Raw genomic sequence first — 22,592 nt, 5'->3', positions numbered from 1 at the left:
TTTTTTGTGTAGTTTTCCACGTAGATATACAAGTGTAATATCAGACTGAGAAGTTCACCGTTACCTTTGTGTATCTAACACTGTGTTGTGCCTGTGTCTGTTGTGAAAGGCTTTTAAAGGGATTATATACAGCTTAAAAAGATTTGTGCGTAGGTAGGTAGAAAGGTAGATAGGGTGATGGATGAATATATTGATAGATAGATAGATAGATAGATAGATGGTCAATATATAGATCGACTGGTATGTGGATAAAATAATTAGTACATAGGTAAGTGGATAGTTAGATAGAAAGATAGTACGGATAATAAATAAACAAGCAGACAGAAACAAAGACAGACAGATAAGTACACAAACAATACATTCATATATATATATATATATATATATATATATATATATATATATATATATATATATATATATATATATATATATATATATATATATATATATATATATATATATATATATATATATATATATATATATATATAACATACACACATACATACATAAAGTAATGATTGTCATACCCGCAGCATGAGTAGCATCATGCCTTCTCCCCCATTCACTATCCTCAGCACATTCCGCGCCATCAGATTCCCGGCACTGGTCATATCACGTTACCTGCATCGTGCGCCATTCATTTAATTAAGTGTGAACGTGATGCCTCAGGTCAGGTCAAGTTATTGAGCAAAAAAATATATATGCACACAGACACTCACCCATGCAAAAAAAAAAAAAAAAAAAATCTCTTGGGACTTAATTTCGTTTATTGACTGTTAACATTTTACTAAAATGAACGTGCAGCCTCCATAAAATATTGTGGTACGTGACACAGCTATATTTGACTTTACTTCCACTGAAAGGAAAATGGTAAGGAAAATACAAAGGCATATGAAGAAGATGGGAAACTACGATGACAAAAAGAGAATAGAATAGATGGGAAACAGATAAAACACAAAGAAAACAGACCAAAAGTAAAAGGATAAAAAGGATATATAGAAAATAAAAGAGAAAGACGAAACCAAAAATGAAAAGAATAGAAGGGAGACAGATTTAAAAAAAAAAACTGAGACATAACAGAAAAAATCGATAAAACACACGGATTAAAAAAAAGAAAACATACTAAAAAAAAAAAGGAATGCACAGGAAATAGAGATAAAAACGAAAACAACCCAGTGATACGAATAGTGACATGCAGTGATTAAAACTTGCCCTCTTCCTATTCTCCTGCACCTCTCCTGACCTGGTTTTTCTCGACACTGCAGTAAAACAATAAAAGGTGTATCGGTTTACCTTACCTGAGTGTCAATATGGCCGGCAGGGAGAGAGAGAGAGAGAGCGAGGCGAGTATATGGCGGTGGTGCTGGAGGCAGGAGTTACCTGTGGGAGAGAAATATATTGTGTTAGAGGGAAGTGAGAAGGGAAAGGTATAACTGAAGTAGGGCGGGTCAGGAGGTGATAAAGACACCACAGAAGGGAATGTAATGCTATTGGGGGTGTGGATAAGTATCAATGATTGGAAAGAAAGCTGAGAATGTACATAAAAGGTGATAATAGTGAAGAAAGAGTTATATTTATTATCATCATCATATTAGAGATAATGATGATGATGATAATGATGATGATGACGATAATGATGATGATGATAATAATAATAATAATAATAATAATAATAATAATAATAATAATAATAATAATAATAATAACAATAATGATAATAATAATAATAAATCAGCAGTGCATTTCCTGTTACAATGATGCACCTCATTTATGATCATTACGTTCATTATTTCCCTAAAACAGCAAACACAGAGCTACATTCTTCTCTCATTAATGAACAGCTTAACTCTTCACAAACTTCACCTCCTCAGGCAGGCTTCTCTTCTTCCCTTTTCCTCCACTTCCCTCGCTCCCCATTGCTACATTTCCAGTACACCATTACCTCTTCATTAATTTCCTCTGATCTACTTCCCCCCTTTTTGTTTTTCTGTACATTTTTCTCGCAGCGGCAGCCTTGTTTTCATTACGTATACAAATATGAAAAAAAAAAAATGTCTGCCACACAATCGTCTGTATTTGAGTAATGGAAAGCTACACATTATTCCCTTCCGTGTTACAATTACATTTACACGCACTAATAGTTTTCAGGGCTCTTCTAACGAACTGAATCATTTGCTCCTACTCTTTCATCTTTTTTGACATGTTTATACATTAATTGGTGATGAAGTTACGTATATTTTTTTTTCCATTTCAAGTTGGTAGAAAGTTTTCCTCCTTTAGAATATTAGTAGTAGTATTGTAACAAACGCTAAACTACAATTGATAAATAACATACGAGAGACTGTCAAGATATTATTTGGATTTTCCCTTCCGTGTGTGTGTGTGTGTGTGTGTGTGTGTGTGTGTGTGTGTGTGTGTGTGTGTGTGTGTGTGTGTGTGTGTGTGTGTGTGTGTGTGTGTGTGTGTGTGCTCACCCGCGTAGTTATGATCTCCGGAATACGAAGAAAAAAGGCAACTAACCGCGTGTTGTTTTTCGAGTCAAAATGTTTGTGTTCAGATGCAATAAGACGCGTCCCTTGTAATAGCGGTTTGGTTTCGTTGTTGGTGTTATTGTTGCTGTTGTCGTCGTCGTGGCATTAAGACGAGACCACCTCCATCCTCCATCCTCTCTCTCTCTCTCTCTCTCTCTCTCTCTCTCTCTCTCTCTCTCTCTCTCTCTCTCTCTCTCTGATTGCCGTGTCCATTCAAGTCAATTACATAGTCAGTTCACTCTAATCAGAAGCTTAGGATATTGAAAGTGATGGTTTTTAGTTGGTTTACTTTATTAATAAGAAAAAAAATGGCAGCATATTTGTCTTCCACTACAGTACAATCATATAAAAAATTACTAATGGTATAGATTGTATAAATGTTAGTTTTTTTTTTTTTTTTTTTTTTTTTTTTTTTTTTTTTTAGTAACAGCACATGTATATACACAAGGCAACTTGTTTATAAGTGGCTAAAGTTGCCTTTTTTCACATTTCTTTTGTCATCATTATTTTTGTGGGTTGCACTCACACACTTGATCCTCAATGTGTTCAATTCATAGATTTCATAAGTTACTATTTGTAACTTATGAAATCTATGAAGATTTTTTTTTATTTTCCATCATTTTTTTCATTTTTTTCTGATTTTCTGATTTCATTTCAATTTAGTTTTTGAGTGGAGTATCTCTCAGTTGTCTCTTCGTTAAGAGATGCAGTTTTGCATTTTTTTTTAAAGATTTTTAACTTTTTTTGTCATTTTCTGGATTTTACGCACAATGTTTTTTTTTTTCATTACGATGTGTTTTTTTTCTACCTTTTTGTCATCATTTATTATCCGTTATAATTATTTTCTGGGTTTTGACTTTATTTTGTTATTTATATTTCGTTATTTCATTTTTTTTTTTTTTTGCCATTTTAATTTTTATTATTTTCTGCTTTTTTGCTTTTTTCTCATTTTTTTGTCATTGCCTGGCTTTTTTTTTTACTTTTTCTTTATGCTTCTTCATTCACTAAGATTTTTTATTTATTACTATTTTCTTTTAATATTTTTTTCTGACTTTTTTACCATTTTTTGGCTTTATTTCTTTTTTGTCATTATTTCCTAGCTTTTATACTTTTCTTTGTCACTATTTTCTAGATTTTTAATTATTTGTTATAGAAATTTTCATTTTTTTTTTACTTCTTATTGATATTCATTATTTTAATGTTTTGTAGTTGTTTTATGTTTTTTGTTACTATTTTTTTATATTTTCTCTTTTTTGTAATTCTTTTTTTCCTTTTTTTTTCTTTTTTGTCACAATTTTCTGGCTCTTTACTTTTTATTACTTTTTTTCTTATACTTACAATTTGCTTTTTTTTTACTATTTTATTTTCATTTTTTTAATCTTTTGTAATTCTTTTATGTTTTTTTCTTACTCTTCTGCTTATCTTTCTTATTTTATTGTAATTATTTCATTTTTTTTACTTTTCTTATGTTTGTTATTATTTTGTCTTCACTTTCTCATTATTTTGTGGAATATTTTTTACATTTTTTGTCATTATTTTCTTCCATTTTCACTCATCACTTTTGTCACTTTTTGTCCCTTTCGTCATTTTTTTATATTTTTGTCATATTTTTTTACTTTATCAATATTTTAAGCTTTTTTACTTTTTTTTGTCATTTTCTGCCTTTTTATTTTTTAGTCATTCTGTTCTGAGTTTTTAGTTTTTGTAATTATTTTCACTTTTTTACTTTTTTGTCATTATCTTGTGGGTTTTTTCTATTTTTGTCGCTATTTTTCACTTTTTGTCGCTATTTTGTTTAGTTTCCTTTCTTGTCAATATTTTATTTTTTTTTACTTTTTTGTCATTATTTATCTTTTTTTTCATTTTTGTCATTTATTTTTTTTGTTCTAATTATTTTCTGGATTTCCACTTTTGTCATTTTTTTATTGATGTTTTGTCATTATTTTTTTGGTTTATTTTACTTTTTTGCTATTATTTTCATTTTTTGTCATTATTATTATTTTTTACTTTTTTTCATTATTATTTTTTTATTATTTTCTTTTTTTTACTATTTTCATTATTTTTTTACTTTTTTATTATTATTTTTTTTATTATTTTCTTTTTTTTACTTTTCTTCATTATTTTTTTTTATTATTTTCTCTTACTTTTTCATTATTATTTTTTTTACTTTTTTCATTATTATTATTTTTTTTACTTTTCATTATTATTTTTTTTACCTTTTTTCATTATTATAATTTTTTTTATACTTTTTTCATTATTATTTTTACTTTTTTTCATTTTTTTTGTTTTCTGTTATTTTTTTACTTTTTGTTTTATTATTTTTTTTTTTACTTTTCATCATTATTTTAGAGTTTTTAATTATCCTTACTATTTTTTTTCATTATTTTCAGTTTTTTTTATTTTAATCAATGGTTTCTTGTCATCATTTTCTGCTTTTATTTTTTTCACTACTTTCTGGCTTTTTTCAAAATTGTTTTCTCATTATTTTCTGACTTATTTTTTTATCATTATTTTATGGCTTTTTTTTTTTTTACTTTGATGTCTTTCTTTCTTTCTTTTTTATATTTTTTCTCACTATTTTTTCATTATTTTTATTTTTATTACTTTTGTTATTTTCTGGATTTTTTTACTTATCTTCCTTTTCCTCATTATTATTATTTTTTTACTTTTTCGGTATTATTTTCTGTTTCTGGTCACCATTTTTTGGCTTTTTTATATTTTTTAATTACTTGCCATAATATTCTGCCTTCTTTACTTCAACACTATTTCCATAATTTTGTAAACTTTTTTTTTATTTTTGGTCATTTTTGTTTCATTTTCTTTTTTCACATTTTTTTTTATCTTGTCATTTTTTTTTACTTTTCCCATTATGATTTTTTTTCTTTTTCTCATCATTTTGTGGCTTCCTCTCAGAATCTAGTTTTTCGGTGGTGAGTCACGTGATTACATCATTAAAAGATACTATTTTTCTTCCTTTTTTTTCAATGTTTTCCGTTTTCCAAACGCAGTCTTCTTTCTCAGTGGACTAATAATTAAGTCAGACTTCTTAAGTTACGGTACAGTATTTTGTCTGTTTTTTAATCTTTTTTATTATTATTTTTCCTTACTTCTTTTTTTCTCAGTGGAGAGTCACTTAATTAATTTGTTTCCTCGTTAAGATTTTTTTTTCTATTTTTTCCTTGTTTTTATTTGTGCCATTGTTCTCTTGTTTCCTCTCACTGTTAATAGCCGTATTTCACCAGTTTTCCTCTCACTATCAATGGCTGTTTCACCAATACTGGATATAATTTTTCTTTTCTTTGTTTTTTTGTCGTTGTTTTGGTTTTCACAATCTTGATCCTCAGCAGGTTAACACTCAAATCGTAGCATTCTAAAATAACTTGTGTAAAGATTTCTTTGGTGGATTTGTATCTTTATATTTTGTCATCGTTTTCTGATTTACTCTCACTCAAAATATTTAGGCATCTTATTTAATGAAGATACTTTAATTACTTTTTTTTCTATTAATTTCTGGTTTCAACCGCGGATTGACAGTCGATTAATATACTTCATAGGTTATGAGAGCAAAGACTTTCTTGTTACTTTTTTTTTACTTTATCTTTTTTATCTTTTAATTTCTTTTACGTCATTATTTTTCATTTAGTGTCACGAATGTTCTTGTTCCTCGCTGAAGAATCACTCAGTTGTTTCGTCAATAACAGATAGATTAATATTTCTTTTTTTTCTTTGCAAATTTTAAGCGCTTTATTTTTTTGCCATTAATTTCTGGATTTCACTCACCACCTTGTTCCTCAGTGGAATCACTTAGTGTTCTTGCTCCTTAATTAATGGATGAAAAACTTTTCTTTTTGGTCTAATTTCGGGTTTGGATTGACAAGCATGTTCCTCAGTAAAGACTCAGTGCTTAGGCTTCTTAATCCATAGTTAGAAAGCTTACTTTGTTTTTGTACTTTTTTTTTCCAATTTTCTCGGTTGCACTGACTAGGATGGTCCTCAGTGCGAGTGACTCAGTGTTTAGCGGCTTGCGACCCGTGATGGAGGCTCTGCGCACTAGTCCGCCCTTTCTTCTGTTTCTGTGAACGCAGCCGAGCCTTAAGGGCAGCCACCTCTCGGGCCCATTTCACTCGCGCGGGGCCTGAGGGTGGCGGCTGTGATTCCAGTACCTTCAAATCCAGATCAGGTTTATAATCAGTAGGTAGGCTGTAATGGGTGTCGATCTTACAGCGGACGGATTTCAGATTTATTTTGTTGCAGCGCTTTTTCTTCTCTCCTGACATTTGATTGTTTCTTTTCAGCTGGCGGACATAACGGTAATGGCTACACGAGAACGTCTTCTTTCTTAACTCCAGTTCCTTCTTTACCTTCATTCTCGCCGTCATGTTCTTCACCGGTGTTGGTGGGGAGGCCTTCCACCACCTCCACTTGCTGCTTACATTGGCCATCGCGGTGTTCTTGTGGCGGCAAGTCATTACCTTCTTTTTCAAATGTTGATCCTTCCCTATATTCTTCCGCGTCGTCATTTTTTCCACCGGTGATGTTGTCTTCACATTGCCAAGCGACACACTCTCTCTCTTCTTTCTTAAAAGCATTGCTTTCCGTATCTTCTCTCTCCTTGTACTGTTCTTCACGATGACTTTGGTTAAAGACAAAAGTTTGGTTATAGAGGGAAGGTTAACTTTCTCAATAACGTCTTGTTTCTCAGCTTCCTTCTCAAAATTTTGTCCCTCTTTAATTTCCTTATCTGCATTGTCTTTCTCAGGAGAGGTACTTTTCACATCTTCAACAACCACTTCCTTCTTTCCAGTGTCATGCGCATCATAGTCTTCCGAAACACTAGTCTCCTTTCCTTCAAGAGTATTAGCTTCCTCGCCTTCATGATATTCATCGTCTTTTTCCTGAACTAGCTGCATTTCACTAATTTTTGCTGGTTTCATTTCCTTCTCGGTAACTTTTTGTTTCTCAGTATCTTCTTTCTCTTCCTCATCTGTCTTCTCTGTTTTTGTAGGGACGCTTTGCACATCTTCGGTGTCTCCTTCAGTCTCTTCAGACTCATTTTTATCATATTCTTCCCAAACTGCGCTCTTCTCTTCTGCTGGATTCTTTTCGACACTTTCCGCGTTTTCATTGTCTTTTTCGTGAACTAGCTGTACTTCACTCATTGTTCCTGATTCTTTCTTCATCTCTGTATGGTTTTGTTCCTCTGTATCTTCTTTGACTTTCTTATTAGTGGTATTTTCATCAGCATTATTCTTTTTCTCGAATGGAATGTCTTTCTTGTGTATTTCCTGAACCTGAACGATCTGGTTTTCTTTGTTTGTTTCTTTAGGCTTCATAGACGCCTGCTTATCGCGACGGACGGTACGAGGTGCGCTGCGCTGCTGTTGGCGTGCAGCAGGAGCGTCTTTGTTGAATGACCGCACGTTCTTGGTTTGCATGGAGATTACTGGCGGCAACTTTACAATTTCTGGAGTTGTTATGATGTTAACGGGTTTATCTTTCTTCTTAAAACTGTTGAACAAGGAAGTCGCGTAGTCGATCTTTACTTGGTTTTCGTCATCCCCGCGTTTAGCGCACTCGTACTTATCGTTCTCTTGTAACGGCTTATTTTTCTGTTTCTCAGCGGCATCGGTCTCGTCGCCGCCTGAAGCCGCTCGGTCCTTTTGAACAATTTTGAAGCTGGTTTCCGTGACATAAAGAACGAACTTTTCTGAATTTCGGTTCTCCATCTCTTGAAGGAAGGTTGCCAGGCGGCCAAAGAGGACAACCTTCTTTCCGCGCCGCTGCTTGATGGAGACCTTGACGGCCGTCTTGCCTGGCGTCCAGTATTCGCGGAAAACCATGCCGTCCATGTACATCACAGTCTCCAGAGACGTGTACTTCTGGAGACTGGGTTCTTCTTTATGCGGTTTGAAAAAGAATTTGGCTACCTTCTTGAAGCGAGGCCCTCGTGGCCAGCAACAGCAGAAGAAAGATTTCGCGTCGGGATCTCCCATGGATACTTTGACAGCGCGTGGGGGGCCGCGGAGAATGTCGCCATTCTCCACGACACACTCCCCACGCATGTATGTGCTGAAGGAGCGTCTACCATCCATCCTGTCTCCTGTCATCTGACAGACTGAATGTCCCACTAGGGTACACTAGTATTTAGGATACCTGAGGTGTTTGGAAAGTGCTTCACACTGGAGAGTTTGGAGTTGTGAAGAAATGCACACAGTGTTGCCGCCTTGCAGAGCACCGTCTTTAGGGTTCACAGGCAGGGAAGCACGTGCACCACGGATAGCGTGTTGGGGCTCGGGAGGTGGTCCCTCGCTGGCAACTGTAATCGGGCGCGACCAATAGGAAACTTGCGCTGCATTGCAACAGCCAATCACAAACCACATCTTATTATTATTATTATTATTATTATTATTATTATTATTATTATTATTATTATATAATAATAATAATAACAATAATAATTATTATTATCCCTCCACCTCCATGACTGTTCATCCAAATTATTCTCTACCTGCAAATACCAAACTTGCGTCACCTAATCTGGACACGACTCACTAACTCTTGCCTAACGGGAACCTCGCAGCAGGGGAGGGGGAGAGGAAGGGCAGAGGTTATTACAAGGCCTTGGAAACACACAGGGCGGGTCAGGTTAGGTATTATCTGAGCTCACTAAAGTTCACGTGAAGTCAAAGAAGTGTGTGTGTGTGTGTGTGTGTGTGTGTGTGTGTGTGTGTGTGTGTGTGTGTGATTTTTTTTTTACTATTGTATGGTGTATTTTTAAGCCTCTCTCTCTCTCTCTCTCTCTCTCTCTCTCTCTCTCTCTCTCTCTCTCTCTCTCTCTCTCTCTCTCTCTCTCTCTCTCCCTGGCATTTAACGCAAGCGGATTCTCTTGTGTGAAATGTTGTATGGTTGTATGTTACGAGAATTTATTTACACACACACACACACACACACACACACACACACACACACACACACACACACACACACACACACACACACACACGAGGCAAATATGGCGAGTCAACAACAAATATGCTAAAAAAAACAAAATCAATCATACAAACATTTATATTCGAAAAGGGAAAGAAATACAACAAACAAAAAAACAATACAAAGATAAATGTACAAAGACACACAGAAAACAGCAATGGAGGGACAACAGGTACGTAGGAGGACAAATTTGTATAGATGGGGAGATAAGAGGGGAGGGGAGAGGACAGGAGAGAAGAGGGGAAGAGAGGAAAGGAGAGGAGAGGAGAGGAGAGGAGAGGAGAGGAGAGGAGAAGAGAGGCTAAGAGAGAAGAGAAGCGAGTTAGGACTGAAGTGAAACGAAGTGAAATAAAATGAGAAGAGGGAGAGAAGAGAAGAAAGGACAAAAAGAGAGAAGATAAAAATTAAACTTGAAGAGAAATGAGGAGACAAGATATAGGAAAAGAAATGGAGATGAAAGCAGCATAGGAGAAATGAGAAGAGAAGAGAGGAGAAATAAGAAAAGAAAATACCAGAGAAAAGGAGAAAAAAAATCTGAAATGACGATACGTGAAAGAAGATAAGAGAAGAGACGAGATGATGAAACAAGCATAGGTAAAAATAGCAGAGATAAAGAAAGAGAAACAGAAGAGAACAAAGGACACTTACTATCAACACACACACACACACACACACACACACACACACACACACACACACACACACACACACACACACACACACACACACACACACACACACACTTCCCCTTAGCCAGACGCAGAAGGGCGCGCGATATCAACTTGCCTAACCGGAACCTGAAGCTGCTGCTGTTACCGAGCCGCCGCAGGTGTGATAATGACAGGTGTAGTGGTGAGGGACGCGACACTGGCGAATCATTAGGTGGTGGCGCGGAATGTAGCGAGGTAGAGCAGCGGTAACAGTGCTTGAAGTCCAGTAAATGAGACGCCAGTGTGTGTGTGTGTGTGTGTGTGTGTGTGTGTGTGTGTGTGTGTTTAATGGGCCGTGAATAGTATGCATATTACTATTCGTTCGTGTTGATTTGACTTTGTTAATTTGTAATGTGTGTTTCTTGTGTTTCGTGTGAATTCTAATTTGTTGTCGGTATCTATCTATTTATGTATCTACCTATCTATCTATCTATCTATCTATCTATCTATGAATCTGATAGAAAGCATTCATGTGATGAGCAGAGAGAGAGAGAGAGAGAGAGAGAGAGTCTGTCGTCCCACATCTGCCTCTCATTCCAAAGTTATCTGCGTAAAGTTCTTTCATTAGGGTTTATTTTACGCCTCCGTGCTCCTTTTTCCTTCCATACAATGCGGCCGTGAAGAGGAGATAGAGAACATGAAGTGGAGGGAAGTCGATGAAAAAGGAAGAATAGAAAAAGTTAGGAGAGGAGAGGAGAGAAGAGAGGATAAGGAGGAGGAGGAAGAGGAGAAAGAGGATAAAGAAGGGAATATGAAGTGGTATACTAGGAGTGAAGGAGAGAAAAATAAATAAAGAGCGAATAGAAGGTAGATGAAATGATAAAAGGAGGGAAAGGAATGTAATAATGATGAAGTTGATATTGGTGGTTGTGATGGTGATGATGGTAACTTGATAGACACTCGTGGTGGTGGTGTTAATGGTTGTGATGATGTATGTGGTGGTGTATTGCTGTTTGTGGTAGGACTTCAGGTGGTGGTGGTGGTGGTGGTGGTGGTGGTTCTGGTGTTGGTGGATGGTAACTGTTAGGAATAAAGAGACCAGAAATGAAATCCAAATATTTACGAACAATATTGGTACATGAGAGAGAGAGAGAGAGAGAGAGAGAGAGAGAGAGAGAGAGAGAGAGAGAGAGAGAGAGAGAGAGAGAGAGAGAGAGAGAGAGAGAGAGAGAGAGAGAGAGAAGTCGAGGGTAGGGTGCTATAATTGGCTTTCATTTCACTTCAAACACTCATTTACGCAAGAGTCCGCCAATTAAAGAGGAGTCTCCCGCCACGACGCGTCCGGTGTTCATTATCACTGAGTAAAAACACCGCGTGGCTGGAAATCTATCACCTGTGCACTGGAAAGACAAAGGTGCGAAAAAAAAAGTGCAAGAACCTGAAATGGAAGCAGTTATCGTACTTACAAATTAATGAAACAAAATATAAAATAAAAGACTATTCAGTTTCAATAAATGGAATATGAAGTTAAGAAAAGAAAATAATAAATGATTGTCTAAATTATTGCGCTACTTCTATAAAAATTAATTAAACAGAAAGGATGAAACAAAAAGACAATTCAGTTTCGGTAATTGGATACGAAGTCATGAAAAGAAAATGGTTAGCGATTGTGTAAACCATTGCTAAGGTAAGTTTACCACACCCCAATACAAATTAATCAAGCTGAGAAGGTAAAACAAAAGACGATTCAGTTTCTGTAAATCACATGTAAAATTCCGAAGAGAAAAAGGAATAAATAATAAAGTAATGATGCCGCTAAGATTGCCCAGCTCCAATACAAATTAATCACACAAAAATATAAGAAAAGATTAAATTAAATGTGAAATTCTGAGAAGAAAATTAACAAATGATAGTCTAAAAATATGGCTGCGTCTGCCCTACCACAACACTTTATAATACATTAATACGGTAAGAAATTATACATGGACTTGAAGGGGAACACTTAAAGAAAGATAGATAGGCAAGGCTTGGATAAAGCACCGAATACAACAATACGTATGGCGTCTCCTCGGTCATCCTTTCAAAACTGCAAACACTGATGACAACTGCGCAGTTTCATACACGACAAAAATGTTTTCGAATCATTAATCTCTCCTGCATTGCCTGATGAAGGAAGCTGCGGGAAAAACTGTACTGCAATACTTTTACGCATTTTACAATCGCATGTGTTCGGCATTTGAGGAGTACAAATATTGGCACAAAGCCTCTGCGGGGGGTACGTGTATGGATTCAAAAATAGATGCAATTGCAAAAATATTTGTAAATGGTGAAAAGAGCGCGTTTTCTTTCATGAATATACATATTTCAGACGGAAATATTTTGTAGATACGCTTTTAGTTGAAGGTAAAATCTGAAACTTACTTCAGTAACTGGCACGACTAAGGGATCAACACGCGCCGCATCACTGACAACAGCAGCAGCTATTCCCTCCTGTGACTCCCGGTGGGCCCCAACCCAGACGTCCTTGGCATTCCAAAAAGTGTCGGCAGAATATATGAACAGACCTCGAGGGCTTGTCCTTGGTCTTTAGTTGTCTCTTACGAATAATGAGCATGATCGAACCCCAGGGAGGAGTGGCACTTATACCTCGTGATTCATGTCCTGCACGCGAGCACGGGTTGGCGGCCTGAGGTATGCAGCATTACGTTATGATTGGTCGCACGGAACAATACCTGAATTGATAAGTTGCCTCTCCGCTAATATCTGTGATTATGCGAGGGCAAGCATTATCGAAGGCTTTATTTCTCTTCCCTAGGTTGTTCTTCAGTGTCTGTCACGCAACAGCAAGGCACGGCAAGGCACATAGACGGACTGAGTCTCCTGTTCTTTGTCATGTGGCACATATATCGACAACGCCAAGTGGTGCTGAGCGAAGAGTTTTTATCCTAACTCAGCACCGAAGCTTCCCCGTGTGTACAGCCCCGAGACTAACACCTCTAAGAAGCTACGAACTGGACACCAATTGCTGGAAATCCGTCGACAAGTTAACAGGCCAAAGTCTCGTTCGTTATCTAAATTAACCACATAAATCGTTCCACTAACTAGAAACAGCCATGCACCACCCAACGAATCGAGGAAGAGCTCTCAATCTGTTAGGGCCTGGCGCGGCTCTTCCTGGGTCTGTGAGGTGAATGCAGCCCACTGGCCGCCCGAGTTACGTCCACACTGGAAGAATGGAACAGCAGCTGGTGCCGTCTTTAGTTATTACAGTGATTATACCCCCTGCGGCTACCCGAGTTACGTCCACAGAGGATGCATGGAGCAGCAGCTGGTGGCATATATAGTTATTACAGTGATTACACCCCCTGTGGAAGAATGAAGCCGCAGCTGGAGGTGTCTATAATTATTCTCTTTAAGGCAGGAATCCTCGCTCCCTCCTGACTGATAGAGGAACGACTGCGCTGAATATCTTAATGCACCTAAGGAAATTATGGGGATTTCAAGAAAATTTTAAAAAATCACGTTTGCGTGGCGTGTGCACATAAACACACACACACGAGCAAGCACAGCAAGCACAGCCCAGCATACACGAACAGTCTCCCGCCGGCGGAACATGCAATCATCACGAGCGGACGGAGAGCAAAACCCCTTCCCTCCCCGCCTCGCCACACCGTTTCTAAATACCCATCTGAATGTAAATCACACCGGCAGCAGGACGCGCCAATATTCATGGCTACTGCAGTGACGGAGAGGCGTGCACCACCTCACGGAGACTGCGCCGCCACGACAACTGAATAAATAAGCAAATAAATATATACATAGATAATGAGATCTTGAGATTACGTATATAAATGCATAGTTTCCACCTGTTATTATCTTTATCTGTTCTTAGAGACGTAATATGCTCAGTCATTTTTTATTCTTTATGATGTTTATTTATTTATTTATTTTTTTGACAGACACATTCTCTCTCTCTCTCTCTCTCTCTCTCTCTCTCTCTCTCTCTCTCTCTCTCTCTCTCTCTCTCTCTCTCTCTTGCCCTCCCAATTCAGTGATTTAATTTGAGCCAGGCCAAAATATCTCTCACAACAATTGCTGACAGACAATTTTAGTTGATAGGTCCTGGCAATCTCTGCTTCATACTTCCATAATTTTCTATTACCCAGCAGCCTCCTACCTGCCCTCCTCTCCCAGCTGGAAGTGACGCGAGTATTGTAGAATCAGTTCACAGAAGTCGCGGTGCCTTTCATTCAAGTAACTGTGCATTCTGTCCTCGTGGAAGTTGTAATATCATCCGTGTCTTGCCTTTTTGTTTTCTGTTATTTTTCTTGTTATTTTTCACTTGTTCCTGTCTCATACTTTTTTTTTTTTCTATCTTAGCCACGTTTTCCTCTCTCTGGTCTTCGTCTGGTCATCTTTTTCTTAGGTTGTCTAGTGTCCGTCTTCTGCTTTTCAATCTCTTCTTTGTTTTATTTATAGTCCTCCTCCTCCTTATGTTTGGGTTTTGTATGGTTGTCTTCTTGTTCTTTATTAAGTTGTGTTCCTTCTTGGGTCCTCGTCCTTCATCTTCGCCTTGTTTATTATCTTTCTCCTCCTGTTAAGTTTCGTCTGGTTTTCCTCTTGTTCCTTGGTTACTAATTTTCGTCTCCTACCTTTCATTCTCCTGTGCTTTATTTAGTCTTACTGCTGCTCACTAGTGCCAGGAATCCCTCTCTACCTCTGACTCAAGGATCGAGACGCGGCGGACGAACATTTTCCACAAAGGAGATTAACAAACAAGAAACACGCCTATGAGAAGGAAAATTGGCCAACAAACTAGATTAGAATGGAAAATTGAACAGTGAAAAAAAAAAAAGACATGGGGAGAGAGAAAGACAATGAGACAGAGAGGAAAGGGAGGGAGATGAGGAGGAAGAGAACGAGGAAAGGAGGGAGGAAGGAAGCTGATTGCGGTGTGCTGCATCAAAAGCTCTCAATTTGTCATCCTCAATGGGATAATACCCGAGTTTAATTGTTTCCCTCTCGGCACGAATGCTGTAGACAGGGCGGCATGCTGCTCTCGTAGGGAATGGCAGCGGAATGGGAGAGGACGGGGAGTGGGGGGGACAGACTGCTTAGGTTGACTGGAAAATGGAGGAGTGTGGAGTGCAAGGTGGAGTTTGGCAGGGAGTAGAATGTTAGTGGGGAGAAAGTAAGAAGGACAGGAGGTTAAGATCTTGGTTGCAGAGGGTGGAAGTGAAAAAGGTGATAGGGTGTGGAATGCAAGGTGGAATTTGCATTTACGGAGCAGATTTAGGTGGATAGATGGAAAGAAGACTGATGGTGTGGAGTAGAAGTGGAGGTGGGGAGATGAGAGTGAAGGGAAGATGAAGTGAAGTGAAGCGACGATGGGGAGATAGTAGATTGATTGATACAGGAGGAGGAGGTGCAGTGTGGAGTGCATGGCAGGGGTGTAATGGGGAGGAGGCAGACAGCTGGAAGGAGAAGGCAGAGTGTGGGGAGGAGGAGGGTCTGGGAAGAGAAATGTAGGCTGAGCATAGTGGTCGGGTAATGGTAAATACATGCACGAACTGTCCTCGTCTCCCCGAAATTGCCCTAATGACCCACTTACTGCCACACAAGCCGCTGCTCATCTCTTCTTATTTCTTGCCTTTTACGCACGCCAAGGAATGCACACCACGAACATTCCACATGAATTTTACACGCGATAAAATAAGATCTTTGGGTCAGCGTGCTAACTATGGGGGATCCCTGTCAGAGAATATATATATATATATATATATATATATATATATATATATATATATATATATATATATATATATATATATATATATATATATATATATATATATACACCTGATAAATACAAGAATATACTCGTATATACCACGAGCATGCACGAGTTCATATTATGGTCGCATTTTGAAGTGTTTTACGACATATGGAAACCGTACACACACACACACAGAGAGAGAAGGACATCAATGCATAATGCAACATATATATTTTTTCTCCTTTATTTATAAATATTTTTGCAATCGTTGTTTTGCATTACATGTATTTCACCGACCTTGAACAAATCACAATGTCGGAGCTGAATTATTGCATTTTTACAATAGATTGCAATCGCTGGTATTATTATTATTATTATTATTATTATTATTATTATTATTATTATTATTATCATCATCATCATCACCATTACCATTATTTTCGCAAACAAGATACCAGTAACTATGAAGGTCGTTTAAGGTACGTTATGGGCACAGCAACAAAACACACACACACACACACACACACACACACACACACACACACACGTCCAGGTACTATTTCGGTGTATTGGTGTGCTCCGATGTGGCCTAATTAAACCTACGCGGGGAGCCGAATGATCACGTCTCGAAAATGGACACTGCACATCATTACTATCTATTCACGTCAAAGCAAGTCCGTCAAACTCTCAAGATTTGTTCAAAGATTATTCGATACACTGGTGAAGCGCTTCGTTAATCATCACCATTAAAACTACAAGATTCTACAGCAGGAAAATGGGCTTCAATGCTTAGAGAGGGAGGGATTAGACAGCGCTCGCTACACTGGTACACCGCCTTAGAAGTACTGTGTTACATTGTCGATACATTTGCACAATTCTTGGCTTACATCACGTGCCTATTCTTTGCGTGTCCGATATGAATTAAGATTATCAAAGTTCCTATAGACATGCATATATAAAGAACGTCTGGCCTTATAGAATGATACGGCTGGGTAAGTTCAGAGGGCGGCCACTGGTTTAATGCATCATATATATGTAAATTGCCTATACTGGGAAATTGATGTACAAATGCACCACTACATCATGCCGCCAGTCCCGCCACCGACCCCGAGCTGCCAGGATGGTGTTCGTGTGGCGAGGCGAGGCAATTTGTTGAAGGCTACACTGATTAGTTTGTACGTTAAATATCACTTTCATTCACCATACTCTTACTCTCATTTCACTATCCTTTCCATGTTCTTCCCGCTAATTCATTTCAGGCTTCTTCTAGTACGTGCAAGAGGAAGCGTGAAAGTATGTGTGTATCAATAATGCGAGAAAGGAAATGAATCATACGTGTTTATCTATCGTGACTGCATTCCAGAGCTTCAAAGATTCCACTCCAAGTGAATCATCTCATTCACTTCACGCTTCCAGAAACATGAAGCGTCTGTGTATCTATGAATACGAGAAAGAAGTGCAACATTTATCACTATATTCATGATGACTTCATTCCGGAGCTTCAACGATTCGACTTCAAGTGAGTCGGCTTCGCATTCCTCCAAAGCTCTGCAGCTTATGAATTGGGGTGGTGGAGACGTGTGGCATCACCGGTGGCTACTCCTGCAGGATGAAGCGTACACCGAGTCGCTGATATACAGAACAGCCAGCAAAGCTTTCTAACTGAACTGACCTCCAAGCAGTAATCGTTGCATGAATTAAAGGAGTCCTTAAATATTATGTAATTAACTTATTACTCACATAGTTGCCACGTGTCTCCATACTCTCTCTCTCTCTCTCTCTCTCACTTTAAACACTTTAAACACTTTATTATGTTTCTCTCTCTCTCTCTCTCTCTCTCTCTCTCTCTCTCTCTCTCTCTCTCTCTCTCTCTGAGCAGCATGACGTGTCACATATTATAAGATGCGAAAACATATCTTATACTGAGTAAAAACCTTATATAAACATCTACAAAGGGAGAGGAGGAGACGGTGAAAAGAGAGGATTACGTGAAGGAGTGGGAGAAGGGGAGGGGAGGAGGCGAGGGGGAGGAAGACATTGGGGGAGGAGCATAAGATGGAAGCCCGGGAAAATTTATCCTCGACAAAGTGGTATGATTCATTGCCTTCTACATAATATATCGTGTGTACTTCACCAGTAAGGCTTACTGTGGTGCGCGAAGACCGTGTTTGCAGTGTGAGGATACAAAGGAGGCACAGCTGATATGTAAGCAGCTGATACAGTCATGGCGGGGTGGCGGGGTAGGGAAGGGAATTTCCTGCTACAAGGGCAAGTCTAGTCACTTCATATAAACACTAACCTCCTTTTGTTGCAATGACCACGTGAGGTGTTGGGAGAAGCCAGTGCCAGCCTCAGTACAGAGTTGTGTTCGCTGTGTCAAGGGTTGTGATGTCTTCCTCAGCGCTTCCGCAATGCTCCTAGTGTCCTGAGGCGGCAGCAATCCCATGTTTACTTTTAGTTTGCTCTTCTCTCGTCCAGCAGCTCATACACCTCTATATCAGAGGCCACACAGTCACCATACCCACGCACTGCACGCCGCTGCATGCCCTGGCCCATGACGTCAAGTTTGCTGCTGGCGGAGTGATACACCTCCCTGACGTGTGCCACCCTCCATGAAGGTGCCACCTCATGATTAATTTCCTGCATTATTTTAACCTTGTATGTAATTTTTTTTTAAGTCTTGATGGTTTGTGATGAAAGTTAGTGTTGTAATAGTATGGTTTATGGTTTTAAAAGTACAATGGATGTACGTATAGTTTAGCAACAGCACCAACGCCTCATCTTAACTACACTACCGCCCTCCGCCCCTCCCTCACTCCCTCCCTCCTCTCGGCTCTGCGTCCGTCCTTATGTAGTTTTCGTGGCCTTCGTGATGAAGTATAGAAGGTTTTGATAACATTACTCAAGGTTTTAATCATAATAGATCTCAGTACACTTTAAAAATCATTGTCTTTTTATGTATTGTTATGTAGAACAAGCGCTCCCTCCCTCTTTCTGTCCAACCCACTCTCCTTCTTTCGTGTCTTCCACCGTGTCTCCCTTTCGTCCACCTTTCCACCACCACATATCCGGCCATCTCCGCACACCATAACGAATCTGACAACGGTATATCTGTGAGCAAGATTTTCTATTCACAGTAAAGTCAGAGAATCCGTGAAACTACGCGCATTGCATCCTGAATAGTTTAGTAGATACGTATTTGAGGGAAGTCTTTTTAAAATACATGTAATACTCAAGTGAATGTAGATGGACGAACCTTGAAAAATGTTTATATTTGTAAGAAACTCGATATTAAACATTGATATAAGTTTGACTATTTCAAACTTAAAGAGGACGAACTCTGGTATCACTTAGGTTAGAAAGGCGAGTACTCAGCCGCCACCAGCGCCACCTCAGCCTCACTACAACTAAATTCGGGAGTTGGAAGCAATGCGTGAAGGAAAACTTCTATAACCATGTCGTGTTGCCCGCGTCATCTCCGCCACAGGTGTCTAAAGGGATGCCACTCAATGACCGAGAGGAGGACGTAACGAAATGTAAAGGCGGCGGCTAAACTCTGCAAAAATAATGCCAGCAACTTTTCGTCACGACGCACCGCCGGAGGAGCGTCTCAGAATTAAAAAGTTTAGGTATTAAAGTTCAAAAGTGGTGACGGGCGGTAGTCCCTCGCGACTGAGAGAGAGAGGGAGGGAGAGAGAGAGAGAGAGAGAGAGAGAGAGAGAGAGAGAGAGAGAGAGAGAGAGAGAGAGAGAGAGAGAGAGTGTGTGTGTGTGTGTCTACCTGCTGTCCACTTTCCTCCTCGTTACATTTCCAGTACAACACATCCAACCCACACCCGCCCGCGAAAAAAAAAAAAACTTCAAAATAAGAATCCAATGGCTGTCACGTGTCCTGTCGGCCGGAAGTGCATTACCAGTACACCTTATATTACACTCACTTTCTGCCTGTCCGTCTGTCTGTTAGGCGGAGTTTCTGGTACTCTCTCCCCCTCTCTCTCCCTTCCCCTCTATCTCTCTACTAGCTTAACTTGAAGCTCCCCAAACAAGCGAGGCAGCGCTGGGCAAAGGAACACACAGGCATCCAGCGTTACACAAGGCTGTGACAATAACATCCGCGAGCCTCGTGGGTGTACCTGAGGGAAGGGCGAGGCTCTGAGAGGCGAGGGGCGAGGAGGGACTACATGCGGATACAATTGCAAAACTTCTATTAAGGATGTGCTGGTGTAGGAGAAGGGAATCTGGTACTGTTGTGTGTACATATAAAGAATGAAGAATGAACAGTGTGTGTGTGTGTGTGTGTGTGTGTGTGTGTGTGTGTGTGTGTGTGTGTGTGTGTGTGTGTGTGTGTGTGTGTGTGTGTGTGTGTGTGTGTGTGTGTGTGTGTGTGTGTGTGTGTGTGTGTGGACTATGCTGGAAGGGAAAGGCCTGCCCAGGGCTGTTGTTGTGTGCGCTGCTCCCTGTAGGCGTCCCTTCAATGGCCAAGAGACTGCGGTGACCTTTCCTTGAAGAATGATTGGTGTACAGAAGGAAGTGGACGCTGGAGTGCACGTGACAGGCGGCAGCGCAGGGAAGGCTGCACAAACAGTACATAACACAATCTATTCTTCCACATAAGAGCTGTGTCAAGGTGTACTTACATGGCGTATACAAGTCGGATAATACATATCAGTAGTGTATTATTATATTAGATTAGATAAGCACCAGTAACACTTGTTATGAATGTTTCTATTCATATCTACTGTATATATACATATAGTTGCCCAATGTTCCCTCAAAGAGAGAGAGAGAGAGAGAGAGAGAGAGAGAGAGAGAGAGAGAGAGAGAGAGAGAGAGAGAGAGAGAGAGAGAGAGAGAGAGAGAGAGAGAGAGAGTTGAAAAGGCAAAGGTGTACATTTCAGTTAGAAAGAATGGAATGGAAATACAACCACATTTTTACAGCTCGTCACTGGGATAAAGGAATGAATGTAATAACAAGTAAATAAGTAAATAATATTACACGCTATGCTATTTTAAAAACATTTTTGGTTGAAATATTTGCCTCACCTCCTATGAAGCGGACTCACTATATTCTCTACAACAGCATTTGCTTGTGACTCATTCCTCTCCAGCAACAGTACAGTAATTCTTCAGAAAGACATGCAAAATACATTGTCACTTAAGTTTTGAAACGAATGTCTCTCATTATCATTTGGTGATATTTTTTTTTTTTTTCTAAGGACATTCATCAATATTAACTTTTCTATGATTTTAAAGCTTCTGTTAAATCTCCATAGATTCTAGTGATATACAGTATGATTTCGCTCATGTCGTGAAAATATTTCAATAACCGATCGATATTGACGTAACCTTGCTGCAGGAATATCTAACCTGTAGGGGTTTTAATGACGTAATCGATGCTACATTCTGACGGTAACATAATACCAGGCGACTGCTACGATTTGGGGCGATGTGTTACACTCCATCTGAGCGGCATCGTTTCGGGGCTGGACATTATTCCCTGTCGACAAGTTGTTCCGGAGTTCAAAGCATTTTTTCATGATGGACGCTGTCAGAGGTAGCACACGCCACGCACACACCGGCACACACCGTGATATACCACTGTGGCTGAGCTCACTGGTGTAGCACAACACACACACACACACATACATACACACACACACACTCACACATGGGGTACATTTACAGCTGAATAGACAGATGATACAAACGCACACAATGTAACTTTGCCTATAGTGTTGCTTTTTGTTATCATTGAGGCTGCTACTATCCACTACTACTACTACTACTACTACTACTACTACTACTACTACTGCTGCTACTACTGCTTAAACTGCTCCGTACGTACTAATACTCCTGCTATTACTTCCACTATTACTGGATTTAGCGGGGGTAGCGCTGCCAGGTCGCCATCTACTTCATTCTATTCACGAAGCGTCGTAAATTCTGGCGACACTTATTGGATTCCTAGGGTTGTCAGGACGTGCGGGGTTGTCACTCGTCCGTGGCGGGAAGTAATCCAATATCGAAAAGATTTGCCTTAAGGGGAAGCGTTACGAAGATGGAGTAACCCCAAGCATCTCAGATTCAGTGCTGCAGGAGGAGGAGGAAGAGGAGGAGGAGGAGGAAGAGGAAGAGGAAGAGTAGGAGGAGGAGAAGAACCATAACAACAACGATAACGAAAAGGAAAGATGACATGCGTAATACAAGACACTCCCAAACCTGTATATAGGATTATGAATATATGAGCAGCCTACATAAGATTGAATACGATTTCTTCCACGTCTTCTGAAGTGTTACCAATATTTCACTATGACTTGAAACTCTTCCCTGCATATCCTCTTTTCAAATTTGTTGTGGTGTACAGAGGTGTCTGGATATGCGGCGGTGGGAAGGCGTAGGGAAGAGACGGTTGAAGGAAGGAGGGACGAGAGGAGGGAAGGAGAGAGGGAGGGGCGGAGGCAAGTAATATAGTTACGATGAGGTAGTGATGTTACTAAACTATACGTACATCCACTGTCCTTATAAACCCTTAAAATTATGCTATGATAACACTGTAAGTTTCATCACAAACCATCACGGCTTAAAAAAATCACATATAAGGATAAAACAATACAGGAAATGAATGATGAGGTGGCACCGT

General features: G+C 39.1%; 2 protein-coding genes across 5 annotated transcripts in view; both read right to left on the bottom strand.

The window, feature by feature from the left end:
- Positions 1–22,592, bottom strand: part of LOC135098603 (uncharacterized) — a 202,299-nt gene that overhangs the window by 53,035 nt on the left and 126,672 nt on the right. For 2 of the 3 annotated variants that reach the window (XR_010267163.1, XM_064000958.1), the window contains one exon: positions 1,305–1,386. Coding sequence is in view for 1 of the 3 variants with exons in the window: in XM_064000958.1 (XP_063857028.1) it covers positions 1,312–1,386 (75 nt within the window). In the remaining 2 variants the exon portion in view is untranslated. Of the gene's footprint in view, positions 1–533; positions 628–1,304; positions 1,387–22,592 lie in introns of all 3 variants that reach the window. The other variant, XR_010267162.1, reaches the window with a different exon arrangement.
- On the bottom strand, positions 6,358–22,591 carry LOC135098602 (myosin-11-like). 2 transcript variants are annotated; one of them, XM_064000957.1, is made up of 2 exons: positions 18,253–18,604; positions 6,358–8,853 (listed from the first exon to the last, which is right to left on the bottom strand). In XM_064000957.1, the coding sequence occupies exon 2, from the start codon at positions 8,642–8,644 to the stop codon at positions 6,545–6,547; it is 2,100 nt and encodes a 699-aa protein (XP_063857027.1). In that variant the 5' UTR covers positions 8,645–8,853; positions 18,253–18,604; the 3' UTR covers positions 6,358–6,544. The 2 variants fall into 2 exon arrangements, 1 of the variants encoding a protein (XP_063857027.1); XR_010267161.1 differs by lacking the exon at positions 6,358–8,853 and adding an exon at positions 9,413–11,257 and having other exon boundaries at positions 18,253–22,591.

This window comes from Scylla paramamosain, unplaced genomic scaffold, assembly GCF_035594125.1.
Source record: "Scylla paramamosain isolate STU-SP2022 unplaced genomic scaffold, ASM3559412v1 Contig70, whole genome shotgun sequence".
Taxonomy (NCBI): Eukaryota; Metazoa; Arthropoda; class Malacostraca; order Decapoda; family Portunidae; genus Scylla; species Scylla paramamosain.
Note: the sequence above shows the minus strand (reverse complement) of the source record. Positions and strands in the feature narration are given on the sequence as shown.